At 43.9% G+C, this 26,362-nt stretch overlaps 1 protein-coding gene across 2 annotated transcripts in view; it reads right to left on the bottom strand.

Moving 5' to 3' along the window:
- LOC120944825 (RNA exonuclease 1 homolog) overlaps positions 1–6,079 on the bottom strand; it is a 104,713-nt gene extending 98,634 nt beyond the window's left edge. For both annotated transcript variants that reach the window (XM_040358610.1, XM_040358611.1), the window contains exon 1: positions 5,873–6,079. In XM_040358610.1, coding sequence (XP_040214544.1) covers positions 5,873–6,056 — 184 coding nt within the window. In that variant the 5' untranslated portion in view covers positions 6,057–6,079. The remainder of the gene's footprint in view (positions 1–5,872) is intronic.
- Positions 6,080–26,362: the final 20,283 nt, after the last annotated feature.

The raw sequence follows: 26,362 nt of genomic DNA, 5'->3' as shown, positions 1-26,362 counted from the left end.
GGCAGCTGAATGTCGACAAGAGGGAGAGGAGGAGATGCCCGCTTTCAGCTGCTGCAGGAGGAAAATACAGATCGGCTCCACTAAATTCTACCTCCATTGCTTTTCCTGTCTGGGTTATGAGGGCTGGCAAGAAAGGATTGTGGTTTAGTGGTCACCTGCTCGACCATTGATGGGTTGCCAACCCCAAGATTAGGGTGTGCCCAAGCACACCCCTTGCGCATTGCCTATGTGCACCACCGATTGTACTATAAGCACATATATACAGAAAAACATGCACTCAAAACAGAATGTCCAATATAGCAACTCCTGACCTCAGAGCGCCCCCCGCCACCACTGTGCCCCCATAAGCACTCAAATGACCTCATGGGCAGCAAGGCATGGATTTTGTCTCACTGCAATAATGTGGCACCAATTCTGGTAAAGAGAACTTTTTTGTTGCAGAGGATTCCTAAAATCCAACTTGTATTTTAGTGCAGTACTTCTGGGAAAAACCGTGAGCAAATCACAAGCAGGGAATTACATTTCTGGGGGGGGGGCATTCTGTACATCCATTGTACAGAATGCCTCCGAGTTGCCATATTGCATCAAATTTTACTGAAAATTTCACAGCTTTAAAAGGAAAGGTCATTTTTATTAAAAAATCCAATACGGCTTATGTGCTAGTTCCCCCCCTCCCCCTCACGAAAGTGGAGTTACCCTTTAAGGCATTGCATGATGCTGTACAATACACAAATAAAATATACTCCCATCTACTAGTACCCTCATCCAGCTTTATATACCATAGTCTGAGGAATAGAAAGATTCATTGCAATCGTATAGCTGTATGAGGTTTATGTTTGAAAATGTCACGACAATATGATGCATGAATATTATACAATTCTTATTCATAGTATTCCCTGTACTTCTGAGGAAGCAGATTTATTCTGAGAAAGCTGTGAAGAAAAATGTATCATCAGCACTATTCTGGAAGAAAGAAGCCTTTCTCTCAGAATGAAAAGTACTAACAGTCTGGCGTATATACTGTATATATGTACTGGAAGTACTGTTCTAGTAGATTTTTTAAATGACCCCCTTAATGTGCCAGAATGCATTTGTACTACACAAATAAGGGTGTGGCGTCTATAAAACCCCTTTAGGAACTTGATCATATAGGTTGTTCTATCCATCACACACACACACACACACACTTAACCTCTCACCATTGGTTCCATAGGCAATTCTTTTTTTTACCTTAAAGTGGTTGTAAACCTTTACAAATACCCAGTGAAGTGACTGGCCTCAGGTGATCCAGAGATTAAAACAAATCATTCTACGCAAGTTGTACCCATTTATCTGCAGTCTTATCTCCTCTACATTTATTCAAATTCCAGAATTTATACAGGTTGCCCTACTGTCGAATAAAAGGGGCGGAGAGCTGATGTTACACTCTGCAGAGCTCAGTGAGGAAAGCTCTAAGATGATTGGAGGGAAGGGACACACCCCCTTCACATTGGAACAGAACTGAGGCCGTCAATCAGCTGAAGGTACCTCCCTTGTCATTTTAATCTTTGGATCAGGAAAACTTGTCAGAAGAGATTCATGCTGATAGAGGAACGAAGCAGACAGAAATGATGCTTTGTGCTCTTAGTTGAGACACGTACACATATGCTTTGTTCAGGTTTCATGTCTGAGGTGTAAATCGCATGGAAGCGAGCCGCCAGCGGCATGCACTCGCGCCCAAAACCTGAAAGGGTAGAAAATATATATATATATATATATATATATATCACACATACATACACACACACAGCGCAGCTGCCCTGTAGCAGTAAATCTGCTATGGGGTGGTCAGCAAGTGATAAGGTAAATAACCAGAGTTGCAGCCCGCCCTTCATACTTACCTGAGCCCAATCACGATTCAGCGCTCTGCTCTACACTTCCTCCCCCCTCAGAAGCACTTTAAAGGGTCACTAAAGGAAAAAATTTTTTTGCGGAAATGACTGTTTATTGGGTATAGAGACATAAAAGTTAACTGATTCCTTTTAAAAATTGAATTTAATCTATCATATAATGTGCCTCTAGTTTCACGTTCGGTTTTAAAGGTACATACATGAAGTTCCGGGTGAGAGGTGAGTCGGGAAGACACACAGAACAAAAACAAACAAATCCAGGGCAGTGTTTTGTTTTTTAAATGAATCCGATTGGTTGAGGAGTTTTAGACACACAGTAATGACAGCTTAGACCACCGTGAAAATCTCCCAGTACGATGGTTATAAGGAAACACTCAACCAGGAAGTGTGGAGATCACAGCAGAATTACAGCTACTTCAAAGCAAAAACGAACAATGAGGACATGAAACCAGTACAGCAGTAAGGTAAAGGAAGCTATTTAGCTAAAAAAAAAAAAAAAAAAATTCCTTTAGTGACCCTTTAAGTGATAGTTACACTACCAATACTCCATTACAGAGCTACAGTTGCTATTAGAATCTTCACCACGTCGAATGCCTAGGTCCCTCCACAGCACTGTATATTCTACAGAAGACTGAACAGGAAGACTCAACAGGAAGATTTCCTTTAGCGCCATGTCACGTGAACTGCACCATACTACCCTACCTTTTTAAGATGGGAACAAGGGACACCTATTAGCAAAAGTGTGTAGGCATAGGAGCGCCCCCCCCCCCCAACATGCCTCTTTAACCACTTCAGCCTCTGAAGATTTGGCTGCTCAATGACCAGGCCATTTTTTGCGATACGGCACTGCACCGCTTTAACTGACAATTGCGCAGTCATGCGATGTTGTACCCAAACAAAATAGACGTCCTTTTACACAATATTTTGTACTTTTTGCTATAATAAATATCCAATATTGCCGATATTGCATTCTCATACATTTTTTGGTAATAAAAATTGCAATAAGCGTATATTCATTTGTAGACTGTATAACTTTTGCGCAAACCAAATGGTGAATAGATTTATGGTATTTTTATTATTTTTTTTACTAGTAATGGCGGCAATCTGCGATTTTTACCGATACTGTGACATTATGGCAGACACATCGTACACTTGACACATTTTTGGGACCATTGTCATTTATACAGCGATTAGCGCTATAAAAATGCACCGATTACTGTGTAAATGTCACTGGCAGGGAATGGGTTAACACTAGGGGGCGATCAAGGGGTTAATTGTGTTCCCTGACTGTGTTCTAACTGTAGGGGTTGGGGACTCACTATAGGAGATGACAGATCGTGGTTCCCAGCTTGTAGGAACTCACGATCTGCATCTCCTCTCAGAACAGCACAGGGATGTGTGTGTGTTTACACACGTTCCTGTTGTACCTCTCATGCCATCGATCGCTCGCGGCGACACCGCTGGTCATGAGCTTCGGCACCCCCGCAGTGCAGCGGGCGCGTGCCAGCTTTAATGAACTGACGTACAGCTATGACGGTTTGCGGGATTGTGCCGACCTGCCGCAGTATAACGACGGCGGCAGGTCGGTAAGTGGTTAAAGGAGAAATACAAAAAAAATCAATTATTGATTTGGTAAACCCACAAGTGTTTTTTTTTAACCACTACTGTTCCTTTATACTGATTTTTGGCATTTAAAAATGCAGAGTCATTCACAAATTGGATGAAAGGTTTAGCACTGTGAAACACTTACAGTAAGTAGTGCATTTTATATACAACTACATAGATTAGACCACAATTAGGGACAAATTAGAATTAAAGAGGGACTTTGTTGCAAATCAGGGATAGTCCCTCGAAAATCGGGAGCTATGCTGAACGCACATTGCGATTTCAGCCCATTTGAATGGTGTACTGTAAATTGACTCAAAGGCAGAGGTCCCCAACCCTGGTCCGTTAGGAACTGGACCGCACAGGAATTCACATGGGAATGGAGAGCTTCTGGAGTGCTTTACCACTCTGGCAGCAGTTTGAACCCAGCTGTGGTAGGGGGCAGTGCTGTGCGCAAGCCAACGCATCTCACAGTTCCTTTATATGAAATGTACAAAAAAAAAAAAAAACACACACTTCTTTCAATGTACATTACCATGCGATTTGGCACCGTGATAAAATGCAGCATGTTTGCATTTTAGTGCAAGCCATAGTCTGTGTTACAGTGTGAATGGGACACATAAGAAACAATGGTTTCCTGCGTGTCCTTGGGACAGACAATTTACATTGCAGTAAAACAGTGGTACAGTGGGTGAATTAGCCCCACATGACCCAACCACCCCTCCTAACCCACCCCTGGAAAAAATGGTCTTACTCTTCCACGAAACCAATCCCTGGTGCCAAAAAGGTTGCACCGCTGTCCTAATGGCTTGTACACAAGCATTGTTAACTGGTTTTGGAAATACACCTGAGCAGGTCTCCATTCACCTCAGATATACTGTGTGAGTGACTGTGGTAACTTGTGGTACATTTCTCCAGATACAGGTCAAGCCATTTGTGTTTGAGCTGAATAGAACAGCGCGTTTAGCAAAACGCCCAGCGACGCTTGGCCACTTATAGCCTAACGTTTTTTTTTACCTCCAATTCGTGCAAATTAAAAGGTTCCCACTGTAAGCACTCCTGTATTCTCATTGTTTGCCAAACCTCCCCTCACAGTTTTCATGGAGATTATTTACACACACACACACACTATATATTATATATATATATATATATATATATATATATATATATATATATATATATATATATATATATATATATATATATATATATATATTTGGGGGGGGTGGGCATGGGTTGAACACCATTGTTTACCAACAATGTCTTTATAATGGCCATTATGCATAAGATTATTCCATGGTGTTTATTTCCCCATCAGCTTCCATGCAATGATTTTCCTTACAAAACCAGTACATGTTTAATCAAAAATCGTTTGTCCTCTAATCTTCCTGTACGAGAAATTTTTTGGAGTTTGTCCCTTCAGAAAGTTCTGTTCGGAAGGTCGGAATTGTCTGTCGCAAGTTGCATACGCACAATATCGCAAAATCGTACGATTGTTCCGCCGACAAAAATATTTGCCCCATTTTCTTAGACCCCTTTCAAACTGGGGTGGTTTTCAGGCGCTGGAAATAGCCTCTGCTAAGCGTCTGAATACCGCCTGCCATTCATTCAAGTGTGACTATTCACACTGGGGCGGTGCGCATCTTTGGGAGCGCTGTATTTAGCACTCCCAAAACGCCCTATCCATTGAAATAAATGGGCAGTGCTTCAGAAACCCCACAACACATGAGGTTTTAACTCCGTTGAGGTTAAAAGCGCCCGCTAGCAGCCAAAAAGCGCTGCTAAAACGAGCAGCGCAGCCACAGTGTGAAAGGGGTCTTAGCCTAGGTTCACACTGAGTGCGGGAATTCCCTCATGCCAGTCCGAATTTCAAAGACCTCTGTGTGCGTCTCTGCATAGATGTCAAGGGAAATCTCACCCTCAAATCGCAAAAAGTAGTACAGAAACTACATTTTTAAATCAGTACGGCACCACACAGATTAGGACGGTGCCAATACTGGCAATTACCGCAGATTTGACACGTCAAATCGCACCAATATGAACCAGGGCTTATAGTGTGTAGCAGGCGTTAGACAGGTGAGGATGTATTCAATAAGACAAGCACCACATGTGTTCACCAACTAACACAATCAGTTTTCCCCAAATTAACCTGCATGTGTGTAGACTTGGCTCTAATTGCTACAACACTTCAGTCAGCCTGCCACAACTACATTGTATTTAATACCACATTCATTGTAAACATTCACTGGGCTCAACAAAAACTCCATAAAGACCCAAATAACATAAATGTATAGAAAGAACACTACCCATCAGATGGACTCTGTATATAGGACAGTACTCAGTGTAGTGGGGCAAGTACATAAAGCATGGCTCACCCAGGGTTTCTTTAGGTGGCCCCACCACCTTGGCAGGCGAGTCACTGGGACTGGTGTCATCACTTTGCTCCCTGGGTACCTCAGGTGACACATGCTGGAAGTGGCAGTGTGGCCGAACACATTCCCCTGAGCCCCTGATATATGGGCAGGGGAGCTGCTGGAAGAACCCTGCAGAATACAACATCACCCACTCTCCCCAAACAAACACTGGGCATGCCCCACTTTACTGCCTTTTATTGGCTCAAGTTATAGACCAATCAGAAAATGACAGAAAAAAAACAAGGGGTGTGTTTTATTAGGATATTTGTTGTTACATGTCATGGGCATTTGTATATTACTGGTATATATGTTTAGTATTTATGTATAATAATTGGAATATCAGGGTTCCAGACATATAATGAAGAAAGACTGCCACAAAAAGAAAACCTTTCCGGAAGCAATTTTTTTTTTGCATTTGAATGTTTTTCTGTCAGTTTTTTTATTTGTTATTATTATTGCTAATTGTGTCCCATTTGTGGAAGATTTCCCTTCACTCTCTGCTCCTAAGTCTGCTTTCACACTGCTCCACTGAAAAAATGCACACGTGCGTTTCTTGCAGCATTTACAGTGTGTTTCTGGTGACTATTACCCAGCATGCACCTGTGAAACTGGGACACGTGACTCAAAAAATGCACCACTGGGACACGTGACTCAAAAAATGCACCAAAAACGCAATGCAGGTGCGTTTTCTATTTGTTTTTCCTGCGTTTTTTGGTGCAGTTTTGAAACCAAAGATGCCACAAGCAGAACTTTTCAAAGCACACCTGCAGTGGAGTGCCGTGAAGAGTCCCATAGGGTTTAACGGGACAAATATTTTTCCTACGTTCTTTTTAGCAAGGTGTGAAAGCGACATTAGACACAACAGGAAGTGAAAGGATGGATAATTAACCACTTCCATACAGGGCACTTATACACCCTCCCGCCTAGACCAATTTTTAGCTTTCAGCGCTGTTGCACTTTGAATGACAATTGCGCGGTCATGCAACACTGTACCCAAACTAAATTTTTATAATTTTGTACCCACAAATAGAGCTTTCTTTTGGTGGTATTTGATCACCTCTGGGATATTTATTTTCTGCAAAAAAAATAAAAAATGACCGAAAATTTTGAAAAAAAAAAGTTTTTTTTTGTTTCTGTTATAAAACATTGTAAATAAGTATGTTTTCTCCTTCACTGATGGGCACTGATGGTACTGCACTGACGGGCACTGATAAGGCGGCACTGATGGGCACCGATGAGGCGGCACTGATGTGGTGGCATTGATGGGCACTAATATGCGGCACTGATGGGCGGCACGGATAGGCGGCATGGATGGGCTTGGATAGGCGGCACGGATGGGCACGGATAGGTGGCACAGATGAGCACAGATAGGCGGCACGGATGGGAATGGATAGACAGCACGGATGGGCACTGATAGGCGGCATGGATGGGCACTGATAGGCGGCATGGATGGGCACTGATAGGTGGCACGGATGTGCATAGATGGGCACTATCGTATGTGTTGTACTAATGGATGCCAATCAGTGCCAAACAATGCCTGCCAATCAGTGATGCCCATTGTGGGCACTGATTGGCATCCATTGCGGCACTGATTGGCATCCATTTTTTTGTCCTTCTCATCCCTGGTGGTCTAGGGTGGCATACCTTTTTTATTTTATTTTTGCATCCCTGGTGGTCTAGTGGGCATCCCTGGTGGTCCAGTGGGCATCCTCGGGGGGGCTGTGCTGACAATCGATCAGCACAAACCCCCCCGGCTCTCCTCTACTTGCGTCTGACAGATGCGAGTGAGGAAAAGCCGATTACCGGCTTTTCCTGTTTACATCGTGATCAGCCGTGAATGGACACAGCTGATCACGTAGTAAAGAGTGTCCGTGAGAGACTCTTTACCTTGATCGGTGACACCCTGCAACAACGATCGCCGCATTTGACGTCCACTCAGGATTCTACAACCACTTTGCCGACGTCAATATGTCATTGGCGGGCGGCAAGTGGTTTTAAAGTGACAGTTGTCATGGTAGCAGGTGTCCCCATTGAAAGATTTTTCATAAGGCCCCATTCACACCACTGCATCACATTTGTTGCACATTTTTTTGCATACTATACCAAATGTAGATTGGGGAAATACATTAATTTGAATGAGCTACCCTTCATTTGACAAATGTACCAAAGGACGCTCCAGGACCTTTCCTGCTATCTGGCTTTGCATGTTTTGTGCACAAAAAAACACGCGGTTGGGGTGCCATTAACACAAGTGCGACAAGCTTCACGTGTTGCAACTTATGTATGATAATTGCGGCAAAACCGCACTGCACTTTAGGTGCCATTGACCACGAGCGGCACTAGAACACGTGTTTTTCAAATGCCATGCTTTTTGAGATCGCTGCAATTCTGCCCGAGATCCCAAAACGCCAAAAGTGAATGGAGCTTCTGTCCCAGTCACAGGGGTCACCAGGACAAATAGAAAGGCTCTTCCTAAAAGGACACAAACAGCAATAGAAAACTAGTAGATGTTCTAAGCCCTCAGCACTTACCAATTTCAAGTGACAGTTATAATACCAGTACCACCCCCATTGCAGCCAGTCTGGTCTTTGCTAGAATCTTCAGCATCTAGCACTTCCACATTTGGCGAATGCCTGCATCTTCCCACAGCGCTGTGCCCCCACCCCCAAGAATCTAGTGATACAGCTGCCAGGAGAGGAGCCATTACATGTGGCGTGAAGGCTGAGGTACCTGACACACCTGGAAGTGCTGGATGCTGAAGGTTATAATGGTGGTTGTATCTCTTCAAGAGTGTTAAAATTGTCAGCAACTGGGGTAATACTGGTAAGTATATGTAGCTTTTAGGGCTAGTTCACACCACAAAAACATCCTCCAGATCTTTTCCGAATGCATTTCTGCATTCCAGTGCGTTTTTGCATTCCAGGTGCTTTCTTTTCTTATTTTTTTTTCCTGTTTTTTCACAGTACTGAGGTCCGGTGTGTTTTTGATGCATTTAGGTGCGTTCCGGTGCGTTTTTGATGCATTTTACCGCGTTCCAGTGCAGTTCTGTGCAGAAAAATGCAGCATGTTGTACTTTCTTTTTCTTGAACTGGAACGCACTGGAACTGCGGGCACTGGTGTGAACGTTGCCACTGAAGACCATGTATTCTACTTTCTATGTGTTTTGGATGCAGAAAAAAAGCACTGGTGTGAACTAGCCCTTAAAATGATGTTTGCTTTTTTTTTTTTTTTTTTTTTACAGGGCCTCTTTTGTTTGCTTACATTGTTTATTACATTAAGGCACACTGTGTTTGGGCTAACTTACATAAGCGTTGCCCATTGAAGAGCGATCCAGGGGTGGCTGAGAGGCGCTATGTCGCCTCCTTACTGCCTGCGATTTAACCCCTAATAGCCTGCACCACTGCGTTGCAACTGCATGCACTGGCATAAGGCTGCAGTATGTTTGCACCACAGCCATATTAACTTGCATTGGCCATTTTCAGTGGGTAGTACTGCCCGCAGAAGACAGCAGTGGGTATATTTATTGCTGTGTTACAGACCATTGCGGCCACACGGCAAGTATACAACCCCGTATAGCTGCCTTCGCAGTCTCATGCCGCGTACAGACGGTCATTTTTTGTGATGAAAAAAAAACGACGTTTTGAATCATGAAATAAAACAACGTTTTTGAAACTTAATTTTCAAAAACGACGTCGCCTACACACCACCGTTTTTTCAAAATGCTCTAGCAAAGCGCGGTTACGTTCAGCACTCTTTTCCATTGAAGCTAGCTTCATAACTTGCTTCTGAGTATGCGCGGGTTTAAAAACGTCGTTTTGAAACGTCGTTTTGCCCACACACTATCATTTTCATTGACACAAAAAACGAAGTTTTGAAAAACGACACAAAAAATTCGAGCATGTTCGAATTTTTTTTGTCGTTTTTCAGAAGACATAAAACAACATTTTCCCCACACACGGTCATTTTAAATGATGTTTTCAAAAACGTCGTTTTTTTTCATCACAAAAAACGACCGTCTGAACGCGGCATAAGGCCTCATGCACACAGGATGTTTGGCCATTTTTTTTCAGACGTTTTCCTCCTGGCGGCAGCGTTTTGGCAAAACAACGCTCCATGCTTGTAAACGCATTTAGGCGCGTCAAGCGCTTGGGCATGAATTCATTTAGATGGTCAGAATAATAATTTATTCTGGCAACTGAAATGAAATAAACACTAAATGTGCCTAGCGTTAACGCGTGTTTAGAAGTATTTACATGCGTCATGCATTTTTTCTGCCAAAACGCCGCTGCTGGCAGTGTTTTTTCTTTCTACCTCTAAACCCCTATGTGTGCATGGACACATAGGCTAACATGTAGAGGCCTTAGATGAACTGTCTGTTTTTACCGCTCTCTAGAACTATAAAAGTAAACTAAGCCTAAATGTGGCCCCAATGCTAGGAAGAAATATTCAGGCCCCATTCATATTTGCGCGTTACACTTAAGCCCTGTACACACGGCCCAGAATCTCGTCAGGATTCTCTTGCCGGCCAAGTGTACACACACTCCATTCAAAAGAACTGTCGTTCTTTTGAATGGCACGAACGCGGTAACATCATCGACTACGACGAGCATGTGCTCGTCACATTCGATGCCCTCGCCGCCATCTTGCTACACCCTACCTATGCCTTGGAAGCTACCGTGCATGCATCAAACGTTTCTGTGCGCATTCCCAGAATGCTCAGGTGTGAATGAGGCTTTAAAGAAAAAAAAAAAAAAGGCCCCTGCAGGATTTTTTTGTTACTGAAGAGTACATTGTGCAGTGTGGTGTGTAGATGCTTGTGGGTGCTGTTCAAACTAATGCCCAGTACACACAGTTTTAAATTAGGGCTCTTTCACACTTATGCGCTTATGCTGTGCTTTAGCGCTGTTGAAAAGCGTAAGGCCCCATACACACGAGAGGATCCATCCGCTGGAATTGATCCGCGGACCGGCTCCAGCGGATAGATCCCCTGGTGTGTACGATCCAGCGGATCTGTTTCCGCTGACTTTTATCCCCTGGGATGGATTTCCAGTGGATAAAAATTTGAAGACATGCTTTCAAATCTATCCGCTTGAATCCATCCCAACGGATTGATCCGCTGGTCTGTACAGACTCACCGGATCAATCCGTCCGAATCAATCCCCCGCATGCGTCGTAATGATTCGACGCATGCGTGGAATTCCTTATATGACAGCGTCGCGCACGTCGCCGCGTCATCATCGCGGCAACGGCGCGACACGTCATCGCGATGGGATTTCGGCGCGGATTTCGATCCGATGGTGAGTACACTCCATCGGATCAAAATCCTCGAGAGGATTTATCCGCTGAAACGGTCCGGTGGACCGTATCCGCGGATAAATCCTCTCGTGTGTATGGGGCCTAAGAAAGACGCAATAAAAATATTCCCCCTTAGATCCCATGGAACTCCTCACACCAATGCGCTGTGTCTTGTAAAGTCATGCATGCTGCATCTTTGGTACCCTGTTTCAAAAATACATAAAAAATGCACCTCCCTTTGACTTCTATAGGAAAGGTACTAAAAACACATCAAAAACACACCCGTGGTTCATTTTTGGTGTGTTGTTTTAGTCACGCGTCCAAGTTTCACAGGTGGGAGTCAGGAAACCAGAAAATAAACCCCAAAAAAAATGTATTTAAAGAACACTTTTTAGCGTACCAATGTGAAAGTTTATTTTTTTTCCTATTGCTTGCATTGAGAGACTACATCTGATTAATGACAGCTGAACCAATGCAACTCTGTGTTGAGGAGGTGGTATTTAGGAATGGTAAATTGTTCCACTAACCGGAAAGGATGTCCCTCCTCTGCACGTTTCACCCAATGGGGCATCTTTAGGCCCGAAGACTCACCATTGGGTGAAACACATAGAGGGCGAACTAGGACACTTGCGTCACCGATGTGACGTCTGATTAGTAGAACCCTGGTTCCAGGGGACCAGAAAAGCAGCGCTTTATACAATGCTTTGTTGCTGGAAATATTGAGTGCAGATCCCAGGCACAATAGATGTGAGTGCAATATTGTGGGGCACATGGTATGGAGTTTTATGTTCATGATTTCCTTGAATACAGTATTGAGAGACCTCTGGATTGGGAGATAAAAGATGCAAGGAGAGGTGAGACTTGTTTGAAGGAATGCTGGCAAAGGCTGTCATTCATTACACAAGCGAATATCACAATATTCATTCTAGGGTCCGCAAGCTCTGGTGAGTGCATGGTGTGCAGGGGGTGCGCCATAAGCATGATTCCTGGGCATCTTTAAGTCACAGGCACTAAGAAGAATGATTACAATATAAAGGGGGTATATACTTTCTTTTTTATCAAGTGTGCACTATGTATGTGAGGCAGATGATATATCACAGACTATTGTACAGATAAGGATCACAAGGACACTTTTGTAGTGGTTGCAAACCAGTTTATTATACTTTTATTCATTTTGTTTTTTTTGTTCATACATTCACAATTCATTTTTGATGTAATTTGCTCCATAGTGCTGTTTATCTAAGATTATTTAGGTTCTATAACTTCGCACCTGTGTGCGTGAAACATTAGAAGTTACTACTCACTTTTACTAATATGAATCAGTAAAGAAGCTGCTTTGGAATCTATTGGTGTGATTCTATTTTCCCTGCCAGTGCGGTAGTCTTCTCTTTGCATTTAGATGCATTACAGCATATATACATTTTTGTATGCATCTAAACGCAGCACTATAGGAGATAGGAGACAATGCGGCCTTACATACAGCTGCATCTACAAATTAAAATGTGCACTACATGTATTGTCATACAATAAAAGTAGAACACAACTGTGTCCGGGGCTGTACAAATCTGCAGATAGTATGCATGTAAAAGCATTCACAGGTACAGTGCCTTGAAAAAGTATTCATACCCCTTGAAATTTTCTACATTTTGTCATGTTACAACCAAAAACGTAAATGTATTTAATTGGGATTTTATGTGATAGACCAGGGATATGCAATTAGCGGACCTCCAGCTGTTTTAGAACTACAAGTCCCATGAGGCATAGCAAGACTCTGAAAGCCACAAGCATGACACCCAGAGGCGAGGCATGATGGGACTTGTAGTTTTGCAACAGCTGGAGGTCCGCTAATTGCAGGACCCTGTGATAGACCAACACAAAGTGGCACATAATTGTGTAGTGGAAGTAAAATGATAAATGGTTTTCAACATTTTTTACAAATAATTATGTGAAAAGTGTGGCGTGCATTTGTATTCAGCCCCCTTTACTCTGATACCCCTGACTAAAATCTAATGGAACTAATTGCCTTCAGTCACCTAATTAGTAAATAGAGTCTACCTGGGTGTAATTTAATCTCAGTATAAATACAGCTGTTCTGTGAAGCCCCCAGAGGTTTGTTACAGAACTTTAGTGGACAAACAGCATCATGAAGGCCAAGGAACACACCAAACAGGTCAGGGATAAAGTTGTGGAGAAGTTTAACCACTTCCCGCCCGGTCCATAGGGGATTTACGTCCGGGAAGTGGTTACACAATCCTGACTGGACGTCCATGGACGTCCTGTAGGATTTCATGCCGCGCGCGCCGATCAGTGATGTGGGGTGTCAGTCTGACACCCTGCATCTCAGATCTCGGTAAAGAGCCTCCGGCGGAGGCTCTTTACCACGTGATCAGCCGTGTCCAATCACGGCTGATCACGATGTAAACAGGAAGAGCCGTTGATGGCTTTTCCTCACTCACGTCTGACAGACGCGAGTAGAGGAGAGCCGATCGGCGGCTCTCCTGACAGGGGGGGTTCGCGCTGATTGTTTATCAGCGCAGCCCCCCCTCGGATCGCCACACTGGACCACCAGGGAAGCCCACACTGGACCAGGGAAGGGCAAAAAAAAAGGGGGGCAACAACAACAACAAAAAAAGTCAGTGGAAAGAAAAAAAAAGCAGTAAAAAATAAAAAAGATGCCAATCAGTGCCCATCAAATGGGCACTGACTGGCAACATGGATAAATCAGTGCTGCCCCACAGTGTCCATCAGTGCCACCCCACAGTGTCCATCAGTGCCACTCCACAGTGTCCATCAGTGCCACCCAACAGTGCCCATCCATGCCCAGTGCCCACCTATCAGTGCCCATCTGTGCCACCCATAGGTATCCATCAGTGCCACCCATAAGTGCCGCCCATGGGTGCCCATCTGTGCGGCCTATGAGTGCCCAGTGTCGCCCATGAGTGCCCATCAGTGCTGCATACCAGTGCCGCCAATCAGTGCCACCTCATCTGTGCCCATCAGTACTACCTCATCGATGTCCATCAGTGCCATCTCATCGGTGCCCATCAGTGCCCGTAATTGAAAGAGAAAACTTACTTATTTACAAAAAAATTAACATAAAAAAATAAAAAACTTATCTTTTTTTAAAAAAAATTCAGTCTTTTTTTAGTTGTTGCGCAAAAAAATAAAATCGCAGAGGTGATCAAATACCACCAAAAGAAAGCTCTATTTGTGGGGAAAAAAGGACGCCAATTTTGTTTGGGTACAGTGTAGCATGACCGCGCAATTGCCATTCAAAGTGCGACAGCACTGAAAGCTGAAAATTGGCTTGGGCGGGAAGGTGCGTAAGTGCCTGGTATGGCAGTGGTTAAAGCAGGGTTAGGATATAAAAAAATATCCCCAGCTTTGAACCTCTCACAGAGCACTGTTCAATCCATAATCCGAAAATAGAAAGAGTATGGCACAACTGAAAACCTACCAAGACATGGCCGTCCACCTAAACTGATAGGCCAGGCAAGGCGAGCATTAATCAGAGAAGCAGCCAAGAGGCATGGAGGAGCTGCAGAGATGCACAGCTCAGGTTAGAGAAAGGCCAGATTTGTGGAGTGCACGACTAATAGTTGTCCTGTGGGCAGATTCTCCCACCGGAGCTGGGATCTCTGCAGTTCCTTCAGAGTTACCATGGGCCTCTTGGCTGCTTCTCTGATTATTGTTCTCGTTGCCCGGCCTGTCAGTTTAGGTGGAAGGCCATGTCTTGGAAGGTTTGCAGTTATGTCATACTCTGCATTTTCGGATGATGGATGAACAGTTCTCCGTGAGATGTTCACAGCTGTATTTATACTGAGATTAAATTTCACACAGGTGGACTCTATTTACTAATTAGGTGACTTCTGTAGACAATTGGTTCCACTAGATTTTAGTCAGGGGTATCAGAGTAAAGGGGGCTGAATACAAATGCAAGCCACACTTTTCACATATTTATTTGTAAAAAATATTGAAAATCAATTTATAGTTTTCCTTCCACTTCATAATTATGTGAACGAGGGGTTAAAAAAAACAGAACCAGGCGGATAGGCGGTCTGTTTTCATCCGATCCCCCATAGAGGAGAGCGGAGCTCTGACAGGTCCGTCCCGGCACAGTATGCAGGAACAGACCTGTTATCCACCTGCTCAGCGGGGATTAACTGAGCGATCCCTGCTGAGCGTCCGTGTGAAAGAGACCTAAGGCAGGGCTCAAAATTGTAAGTCCTGAGCTACTAACCAGGCATTAAAGTGATACTATAGATTCCCGTTTTTTGAAAAATAACAAACATGTCATACTTACCTCCACCAGCCCTCAAAATTTGCACTCTTTGCTCGCAATTTGCGAGTGGAATTTCATTCAGGGTGAGTGAGGAGCGGGGTGGACCAGGCTGATCGTTTCCTGGCTGGAAACTGTTTCCAGCCAGATAACACACAGCGGCAGGACCGGACTGCTGGCACGGCTTTGAGCTGAGGTGAGGAGGCTGCAGCGCTCCCCTCCCTCTCTCCCCTCCTCTTGTTATTGTTATATTGCACACACAGCAGGGATGTCACGCTGTGTGTGCAATATAACAATAACAAGAGGAGGAGAGAGAGGGAGGGGAGCGCTGCAGCCTCCTTACCTCAGCTCAAAGCCGCGCCAGCAATCCGGTCCTGCCGCTGTGTGTTCTCTGGCTGGAAACAGTTTCCAGCCAGGAAACGATCAGCCTGGTCCACCCCGCTCCTCACTCGCCCTGAATGAGCAGGCTTGTCTCTGTTCGGCGCACTGTATAACAAGGTCCCGCCCCCCCCTAGACCGGCGTTTGTGAAAGTATCAGTGTTCCCTAGCCATCTAGAGGTGTGGGACCTTGTTACACTGCGCGCGGGGAGGGGGGGGGCGCTGCTCGCTGAGGAAAGGAAAAGCCTCAGGAGAGGAAAGACATGTAACACGGTGGAAGGGAAAGTCAGCTGACCAGCTGACACCAATGCAGTGAAGGGGGAGGAGCTCTCATCCCATGACACAGGAGCATCCCTGGAGGCATGGGAGCAACGATGAAGAGGAAGGAATCTTCTGAGAAAGTAAGTGACATAATAGTCAGTGCAGCTGATCCCAACCTCTGCCACTTACTGACCCCCCTCACCACCGCAGATCTTATCCCTATCCCCGGTGCCATCCTCCCCCACCACCACCACCTCTGCCTCTGGATCTTACTGCCAACCCCACCACCACCGAACCTGCCACTGATACCACCACCACCGATCCCACCTACCACCATCGAACCTGCCACTGATACCACCCATCCCACCCACCACCACCGAACCCATCCCACCCACCACCACCGAACCCGCCACTGATACCACCACCACCGATTCCACCCACCACCACCGAACCTGCCACTGATACCACCACCACCGATCCCACCCACCAATGTCACCACCCCTGCCACTGATTCTACCCACCACCACCGATGTCACCAATCCCACCCACCACCACCCCTGCCACCGATCTCACCCACCACCACCGATGTCACTACCCCTGCCACCGATCCTACCCACCACCACCGATGTCACCACCCCTACCACCAATCCCACCCACCACCACTCCTGCCACCGATCCCACCCACCACCACTGATGTCACCAGCCCTGCCACCGATCCCACCCACCACCACCGATGTCACCGCCCATGCCACCAATCGCACCCACCACCACTGATGTCACCAGCCCTGCCACCGATCCCACCCACCACCACCGATGTCACCACCCCTGCCACCGATCCCACCCACCACCACCGATGTCACCACCCCTGCCACTGATCCCACCACCACCACTGATCCCACCCCCCATACGTCACCACTGCCAGTGATCTTACCTCCTTCACAGCCACCACTGATTCCATCTCCCCACCACCACCACTGATCCCACCACCCCCGCCACTGATCCCACCACCACCACGATCCCACCATGCCCGCCACTGATTCCACCACCACCACTGATCCCATTTGCCAGTGATCTAACCCCCCTCACAGCCACCACTGATCCCATCCCCCCCACCACTGCTGCCACTCACCCCATCCAACCCACCACCACTGATCCCATCCCATTCCCCCATCACTGCTACCACCACTCACGGTCACTCATCCAAGCCCCATGCTTCAGGGGGCCCATGTCTCACCCCTGTACACCCGGATAGGAGGGGCAGCGGGCGGCATATAGAGGAACCAATAGCTGTGACTGCAGGAGGAAAATGGAGGGTATTGGTTCCTCTATATGCCTCCCGCTGCTTCTCCTATCCGGGTGAGACATGGGCCCCCTAAAGCATGGGGCTGGGATGAGTGACAGTGAGCGGTGGTAGCAGTGATGGGGGAATGGGATTGGAGATGGGAAAATGGAGGGGATCGGTTCCTCTGTATGCTTCCCCCGGCCCTCTTCCTATCCAGGTGTACAGGGGTGACACATGGGCCCTCTAAAGTGAGTGCATTTATGGGCACAGTGAGAGTGCATTGATGGGCACAGTGAGAGTGCATTGATGGGCACAGTGAGAGTGCATTGATGGGCACAGTGAGGCTGCATTGATGGGCATCGTGAGGCTGCATTGATGGGCACAGTGCGGCTGCATTTGATGGGCACAATGAGGCTGCATTTGATGGGTACTGATATACTTTATGTTAATATTGTTAAAGTTGTTATTTATTTTTGGAACTTAACTCTGCTGAAAACATTTAACAGTGTAATTTCATGAGATAATTTACAAGGGCGTGTTTAGGGGCGGACTTAGGGGTGGGGCAGGGGAGAGGTTGGGTGGGGCAACTGGTGGCGAGTACCTCTTAAGGTCTGGCTAGTGGCTCAGGACTTGAAATTTTGAGCCCTGCCATTATTATCTTGTACTTTTTAACCTCAAGGAGGTTGGTTGGTGTCCCTTGTTAATTTGACATTGTATTTTTGAAATGTACCTGCCTACTCACAAACTGTCCTTATTGAAGTAAAACACTTAGGCAAGTATTTGTGAAAAAAATTGACATTTATTAGGGGTCATAACAAAATAATAAGGAAGGCAATGCTGGATAAACTGGTGAAATTGGCGAAGCTTTTGTACCCCAGGGCACACATCAACTATTTGACAGGCAAAATTGGTAGTCTGAGGAGTCCGTATAATAGGAAGCACAATCTGGCCCAGGACTCTGAGAGATCGGGAACAGCAGCAGATGACATATAAGCACGAATCGGCTCTCACCAAACTTCTACTAACACGAGATTAGCAGAAGGAGCCCAAAGGGTAGCGCACTTGATATTGAACTTCCCTTTTATTGTGCCGTCATAGGTGCTGTACGTGACCACGTTCTTGCCGATCGGAATTTCCGACAACATTTGTGCGACCGTGTGTCCACGGTTTTGTTGTCGGAATGTCCGATCGTGTGTACACGGCATAAGAGTTACTCACCACCAGTTGCCCCACCCAACCCTGCCCCACCCCTAATTCTACCCTCGTAAATGATCTCATGAAATGACACTGAAATTTTTTTTATGCAGAATTAAGTTACAATAATAAATATTAACAACAACAACGACAACAACTTTATCAGTGCCTATCAGTGCAGCCTCATCAGTGCCCATCAATGCAGCCTATCAGTGCCGCCTGTAATGATGTGTATGTTTTATGTTATAATTCAAGTTCAATTGTTATGCCTAGTTCCTTATGCATGTTAGGAAACAGTTAACAGTTTTGGTCATGTGATCTGGGGGCAGGGAGCTGTGGTTAGTTGTAAAATGGATGCTGCTGAAAAAACACCAGGCTCATGTTCAAGCTCCTGCTGTCTGCCTATTCTTGGTGTTAAATCATCACATGGTACCAGCAGTCGGGTCAGAAGAGTCAAGGCCGCAAACAGCAACACAAAGAACATTCCATCCCTGGAATTGGAATCAGGGAATATATCTGATAACTGGTCACAATGGAGAGCTTGAAACAACAAACACAAGGGCAGCGCTCAATGAAGTCAGCAATAAAAACGTTATAGTCTTGAAAATAAAATAAAAATACCATAATACAATATTGCACATTAAAAATAATAATGCTGGAGCTACATATCAATTGCAACTAGACAGTCATTGTAGCTAATAGATAATAGATAAATGATTTGAACGATACCACTGCTGAGTCCAGAAGGAAAGGGGTTAACATCAGTCCATCGATAGCAAGGATCCCTTGGATGGGGCTGCCACAGCTCCAAAATAGAGGATAAATTAGTCCCAGGTGGAAGAAGGGAAGTGCGGTATGAGGACTGGAAATGGAAATGGGCTTGGTGCTGAAAACGGGCAATGACGGCAGATGTGGGCACGTTAGTGGAGCCCCAGGAATGACATGTTCCACACCACAGGACTTTGAAAAAACGATGTGGCATGAAACATGTCAGTCACGGCTTCCCATTGAGCTTACGATCTCCACTGCTTAGAGTCCTGTCCCCTGTCTTGTTTCCTTCCTTGTTTGGTTCCATCGCCAAGGCAACGCTGATGTCATCGAAGCGTGCCAGGCTTGGCTTGTACCTATCCTTGCTGTGCTGCCATCACGGAAGCCCCCACTTAGTGCGGTTACATCCTGCGGCTTCCACGCTGACCAGACAACCAAGTGGTGTGGTTGTATAAAAAATAAAATACAAAGCGCCCAATGCACGCAGAAGTGAATGCATATGTAAAACGCATCTGTAACTCTAAACAGGTAGCCTGTGAAACATATAAAAGCGTCGCCTATGGAGGTTTTAAGTACTATTGTTTTGCCGCCATTCCACAAGCGTGCGCAATTTTAAAGCGTGACGTGTTAGACTAGATCTATTTACTCGGCGTAACATCATCTTTCCCAATATACAAAAAAATTGGGTAACTCGAGGAAGAGAGACCTCTGTGTTCCTGATTAGCAGGAACACACAAACTCTCTCTTCCTGTCTGACAGAACGACAGTCTGCCTTGTTTACATAGGCAGATCACCATTCTGTATCTCTTCCAAACAATCGTGGGTGGCCGGCCACCATCGCGGCCGATGGACCCGCTGATTTGCTCCCATTGTGTCCAATCACAGCAGGAGTGGGATGCCGGTGGCGCGCGTGTTCGCACCCCCCGCGCTCGGGAGTCGCAAACAACGTACAGGTACGTTGTTTCGCGCAGCTGTTCCACCCTGCCACATGATATGTGCGGTGGGCAGTCCAGAGGTATTTAAGAAAAAAATACGTTTTCTTTATTTGTTTTTCTTTCAGCAGGTTAGTAGATGCCCCCTACTTATTCTTATGTGGTAGCGCAGTGTTAATTTTGACGTCAAATTTTGATTTAGTTTTAGTCATAGTCTGTTTTTAAATTACATTCTAGTTTTAGTCTTATGTTAGTCATCTATATTGTTTTAGTTTTAGTCATATTTTAGTCAACTAAAATAGTGGTAATTTAGTCGATTGAAATGTTTTTTGTCCACCAAATTAACACTGTCTGCAGGCTGTGCCTGGATGGGGCTGAACGCTGTACGGAGTGGTACTCGTGTTTAGAACCCTATGCATTCTACAAGATTCACACAAGCCAAACCTGTCAGAGAGCAGAACCCGGGGAGGTCGGACTAAGCAGCAAAGTCATTTTATGTGCTGCGCAAAGGACCTCAAAATGAATTGCAAACAAAAGGTAAAACATGTAAAATACAAACACAATGATACAGGATATTACAATGAACAATGATGTAACACACATTTCTAAACACAGATCATTTAATTAAATGCCATAGGTTACTGCATAATTAATCCATTAAAAATAAATGTCTTTCTATGAGAAAAACTGTTTTAAAAAAAATCACAAAAATATATTTTTTAATATCATTGAAATCCTTCTAAAACGACCTAATTGCTTTGGGAATCAGCATTCTCTCAGAAGACCTTTTTTTGTATGTGCGAGCACAGTTTTTGGTTTATGAGCTTTAAATCGTCCTTATGACTTATTACTCCATACGAAGTATAGAAGGATGGGACATCAGAGGAAAAGCTTCAATCTGCTAAATAAATATTTTGTTCCATAAGATGCCTTGGTATTCTTGGTTGCAGTGTTATGCTATGCAATATTCAAGTTGTTACTAAAAAAAGTATTCAAAGTCATATGAATCCATAAACAGGAAGTTTAATACCCTTCAATAAATCCAGAAAATTGTAACAAACATAAATGGTCTGGTGGAAGCAAGCTTCTTTCACAATTCCATAATATATTCTTTTATTTTTGGATTCTTCTTCAATCAAATTGTTTAAAAAAAAAAAAGCTTAAAGAAACGACTGCAACATTTCTAAAGCAAAGCATTCTGGTTATATACTTTGAACGATGGGCCAAGTCCAACAGTAGCTCTAGAGACAGTCTTTACTACTTTAACAAATGCTGCTAATAGAATACAGGTAAGGAGATATTGATTATTACTGAATAAAGCTTAGTGCTGTTTTTTTGCTGTATCAAACATCGCAGGTTGCTTGATGTTGGGTAATTGCATTGCTTCCAATAGCAAGCACAGAAAATTAATAATTTCCTTGTCAAATTGGGTATGCTGCAAGGTTGTACTGAATGTTTCAAATTGAATGTCCATCCAAAGAGGTCTGGGTTTGCAAAGAGGTCTTTGAGTCATGGATTTCCAACGAGGTTTTTGAGTCATGGGTTTGCAAAGAGGTCTTTGAGTCATGGGTTTGCAAAGAGGTTTTTGAGTCATGGGTTTCCAAAGAGGTTTTTGAGTCATGGGTTTGCAAAGAGGTCTTTGAGTCATGGGTTTGCAAAGAGGTCTTTGAGTCATGGGTTTGCAAAGAGGTCTTTGAGTCATGGGTTTGCAAAGAGGTCTTTGAGTCATGGATTTGCAAAGAGGTTTTCGAGTCATGGGTTTTTAAAGAGGTCTTCAAGTCATGGGTTGTGGATGGTCTCTGATGAACTTCCTTTGTATGTAACAAGACTGCAAATTTCATAAATGCGGAAGGAGGCAAAGGCAGCGCACACCATGCAGGCAGCTCCAAGTACATACCACCAATTGAAGATGCCAAAAGCCATACCCTTCATGATGCTGCAAAGGCCGAAAGAAACCATAATAATCACAGAGATGAGTTGAACGCATACCGGAGGACCTCTGCTAAGGCTGTGCATCGTTTTACCAAGATAGCAAGATTTCCTTTGGCAGACTTCTAGAAATGAAAAACGACTCGACTTTTCAAGCCTTCGCAGATCCAGTCTAAAAAGCCTGCTTAAACTGCTGGTGAAAAGACCTATTTAGAGCAATGATAACTAAAAGGATAAGATTGGATGGAGGTGTAATTGCTTTTTCATTTTAAAAGCTGGAACAGCAATTCATTTTATCCCTGGATAATCCGCACTGCATAAGTAGGTGGTTAAATTTGCTCAACGCATGCTTGAAAACAAACACAGGCTCTTTCATAAAGTCATTTGCAGTTAATCCATTATAGGTTAGGTAATTTACAGTATAACTGTATTACATTCCTTTAGATATAGAAACAACATTATTTGTAAAATATCAGTTATTTGTCTTTTTATTGCATATTGGTTTTCCTAGAAAATAAGCCGTGGTTGTAGATTTATTGTGTTTATGTCTGGCACTTTCTTTCAATTAATTTAGATGATTAAATACACACCTTGGTTAATTAAACAAATTCTAATATATAAAGTATTGGTCTATGTATCAAAATTTTGATGGGCAATTGGCAAGACCATCAGAAATTCTTTAGTCAACAATCACCCTTTGTACTGATATTCAGCAACATCAGTTCTTCTATATAAAAAAATGGGTTGTAACTGATATTCACCCTGTTTAAGAAAAGGTGAATGTTATCTTCCCTAAACATTCACCAGACCTGGAGTTTAATAAACTCCAGATCTCTCAGTAAAGAGTACCTGTCACTGCCCTTTGCTATCACAAGGGATGTTTTTCATCCCTTATGATAGCAATAAAGTTGATAAAAAAATAATAATAAATGAAAGCTACAGTTTAAAAATAAATAAATAAAATAAATAATAATTAGAATTGTCCTCTTGTTTTTTACGCGCAAAGTCAAATGCACGTGTCATACATAAACAGCGATCGCACTACGTGTGAGGTATCACCATGAATGTCAGAGCGAGAGCATCAATTCTAGCACCAGACTTTATGTGTAAATCTAAAGTGGTAACCTTTAAATGCTTTTAAAGCATTGCCGATTGATAATTGAATGTACTGTAGTTTGTTGCTGTTCCCTGGGCATGCACAATTTTAAAGCGTTATATGTTTGGTATCTATTTACTCGGTGTAACATCAAAAATTTGCATTTGAAAAATCGCTACACAAAACCTGCGTGACATTAAAAATTGCAACACCAAACCATTTTATTCTCTAGGGCCTCAAGTTTTATCTGACCACCTTAACCTCTTAAGGACTGCCCCATGTACATTTACTGTGGCAGGGCAGACCTTAAGCGTAAAATTTCTTACCTGTTCTGTGAGGGAGGAAAATTGAGATCTTGTGATTCTGCTAAGCAGAAAAACAGATCTCTGTTTTTCTCCAGTCACAGCATCCCCCCCCCAGTTAGAAAGCACTCCCTAGGAGCACACTTAACCCTTTGATTGCCCCTGATGTTAGCCCCTTCCCTGCCAGTGTCATTTATACAGTGAGAGTACTTTTTTTTAGCACTGATCACTGTATTATGTCACTGGTCCCCAAAAAGTGTCATATTTGTCTGCCACAAACCCGCTAAAATTTGCTGATCACCGCCATTACTAGTATAAACAGTAAAAATAAAGAGTCCTTAAATCTATCACATACTGTAGCTTGTAAACGCTATAACTTTTGAACGAACCAATCAATATACGGTTATTGGGACTTTTTTTTTACCAAGAATATGTAGTAGAAATTAATACATATTGGCCTAAATGTATTGGGTGTGTTTTATAGCAGAAAGTAAAAATAATATTTTTTTGCAAAATTGACGGTCTTTTTTTTTCTTATAGCGCAAAAAATAACTGTAGAGGTGATCAAATACCACCAAAAGAAAGCTCTATTTGTGGGAAAAAAAGGACATCAATTTTATTTGGGTACATCCTCACACGACCACGCAATGATCAGTTAAAGCAACGCAGTGCCGTATTGCAAAAAATTACCTGGTCAGGAAGGGGGTAAATTCTTCTGGGGCTGAAGTGGTTAAATACAGTGTTATGGCTGCAGCTTAATGCCATAACCCCAGTATTTTTTTATTTTTCCCTCAGGCGCCGGGCTTTCTCAGAAAAGTGGTCTGAGGGGTGGACTCGCTGATGTGTTACTTTTAGAAGCGACCCCTGCCCTGCTTAATGGTGGTTTTCGGGCTTACCTGGCAGATCGGGAAGACCAAAAGCTGATCCGGCGCTGGTGGCAACTGGGCACCGAGATGGACAAAGGAAAGTTGGCCTCCGCTCATCTCTATGCCCTATGCCGGGCCAGTTGTCAACATACAATTGCCGCAGCAGAAAACTGTCTATCCTTGCTGTGTATCTTGGATGGAGGAATCTACAGTATATGTGTATGGCAAGCTGAACTCTCTTGTTAGATAAATTAAACAGAAGCTTTGACTAGTAAACAGTTTTTTTTTTACAATTTCATTTGTAATTTGAAGCTTGCGCCTTAATCCCTGCACATCTAAGAACGTTACAATAGCATTACTGTACTTAATTACAATTCTATTTTAAAACACATTTCTTTCTAGTGTTATCCCTGGTAATGCCACTTTAACAACATTCCTTAAACTGAAGAATAAACTGAAATGAGAAGGTTGACCAACCAATCTTCAAATGCTTTACATGTTAAACAGCTCACTCATCCTTGAGTAATTACTTTACTGTGAGAAAACACTTTATTAAATTAAACAGCAGCATGCCCTCGTTATTTAGAAAATGCATTTGACTGCCGCTCGCTTACAATAACTGTGCACATTTCCTAATGAATTGCAAGTAATACACATAACCCATCACCAACAGTGCTAAAACAGGATTATTGTCTTGCTGCATCCTTTTTTTTTGAGTACATTAGGGTTACGTTTAGAACCACCCCCTTTAAGTTGCAAAGGCAACTGGACGAGGGTTCAATACTTGCTACAGTGGTTTGCTTTGTGTCAGGACAAAAATTATACACACCGATGTGTTCAAGTAAATGGGTGTAATGATGTGGCGGGGAGCTGTGGGTAGTTCTAAGATGGAGGCTACTGAATAAAAACCAAGCTCATGTTCAAGCTCATGCTGTCTGCCTATCCTTCATGCTAAATCTTTACAATGGGGCCGTGCTGTAACCAGCCCACAAACCTCATGCAATGCATTCAGTTGTGCCGTGGTGGTGCGGGCATTTTTTTTATTAAATTAGGCAGTAAGGAGGCCATATACACTGCTCAAAAAAAAAATGAAAGGAACATTTTTATTCAGAGTATAGAATCAAGTCAATTAAACTCCTGGGATATTGATCTGGTCAGTTAAGTAGCAGAGGGGGATAATCAATTTCAGCTTCTTTGGTGTTAATTCAATTATCAATAATTAAATATTATATTAACAGGTGCACTAGATGGGCAGCAATGAGATCACCTCCAAAACAGGATTACAGGTGAAGGCTACTGACATTTTTTTCCCTACTCATCTTTTCTGACTTTTTTTCACAAATTTTGCATTTGGCTAAGGTCAGTGTCACTACTGGTAGCATGAGGTCATACCTGGACCCATTAAGGTTGCATAGGCAGTACAACTCCTCCAGGATGATACATCAATACATGCCATTACCAGAAGGTTTGCTGTGTCTCCCAGCACAGTGTTTAAGAGCATGGAAGAGATTCCAAGAGACAGGCAGTTACTCTAGGAGAGCTGGACAAGGCCATAGAATGTTCTTAACCCATCAGCAGGACCGGTAACATGATGACCACTGCCAGAGCCCCACAAAATGACCTCCAGCAGGCCACTGGTGTGAATGTCTCTGACCAAACTTTTAGAAACAGACTTCATGAAGGTGGCCTGAGGGTCAGACATCTTCTAGTGGGCCCTGAGCTCACTGCCCGATACCGTGGAGCTTGATTGGCATTTGCCATTGAACACCAGAATTGGGAGGTCCGCCACTGGCACCCTATTCTTTTCACAGATGAGCGCAAGTTTACCCTGGGCACATGTGACAGATGTGAAAGGGTCAAGAGCATGGA

The sequence above is a fragment of the Rana temporaria genome, chromosome 1 (assembly GCF_905171775.1).
Source record: "Rana temporaria chromosome 1, aRanTem1.1, whole genome shotgun sequence".
NCBI classification, from domain to species: Eukaryota; Metazoa; Chordata; class Amphibia; order Anura; family Ranidae; genus Rana; species Rana temporaria.
This window is presented reverse-complemented; position numbering and strand designations above follow the sequence as displayed.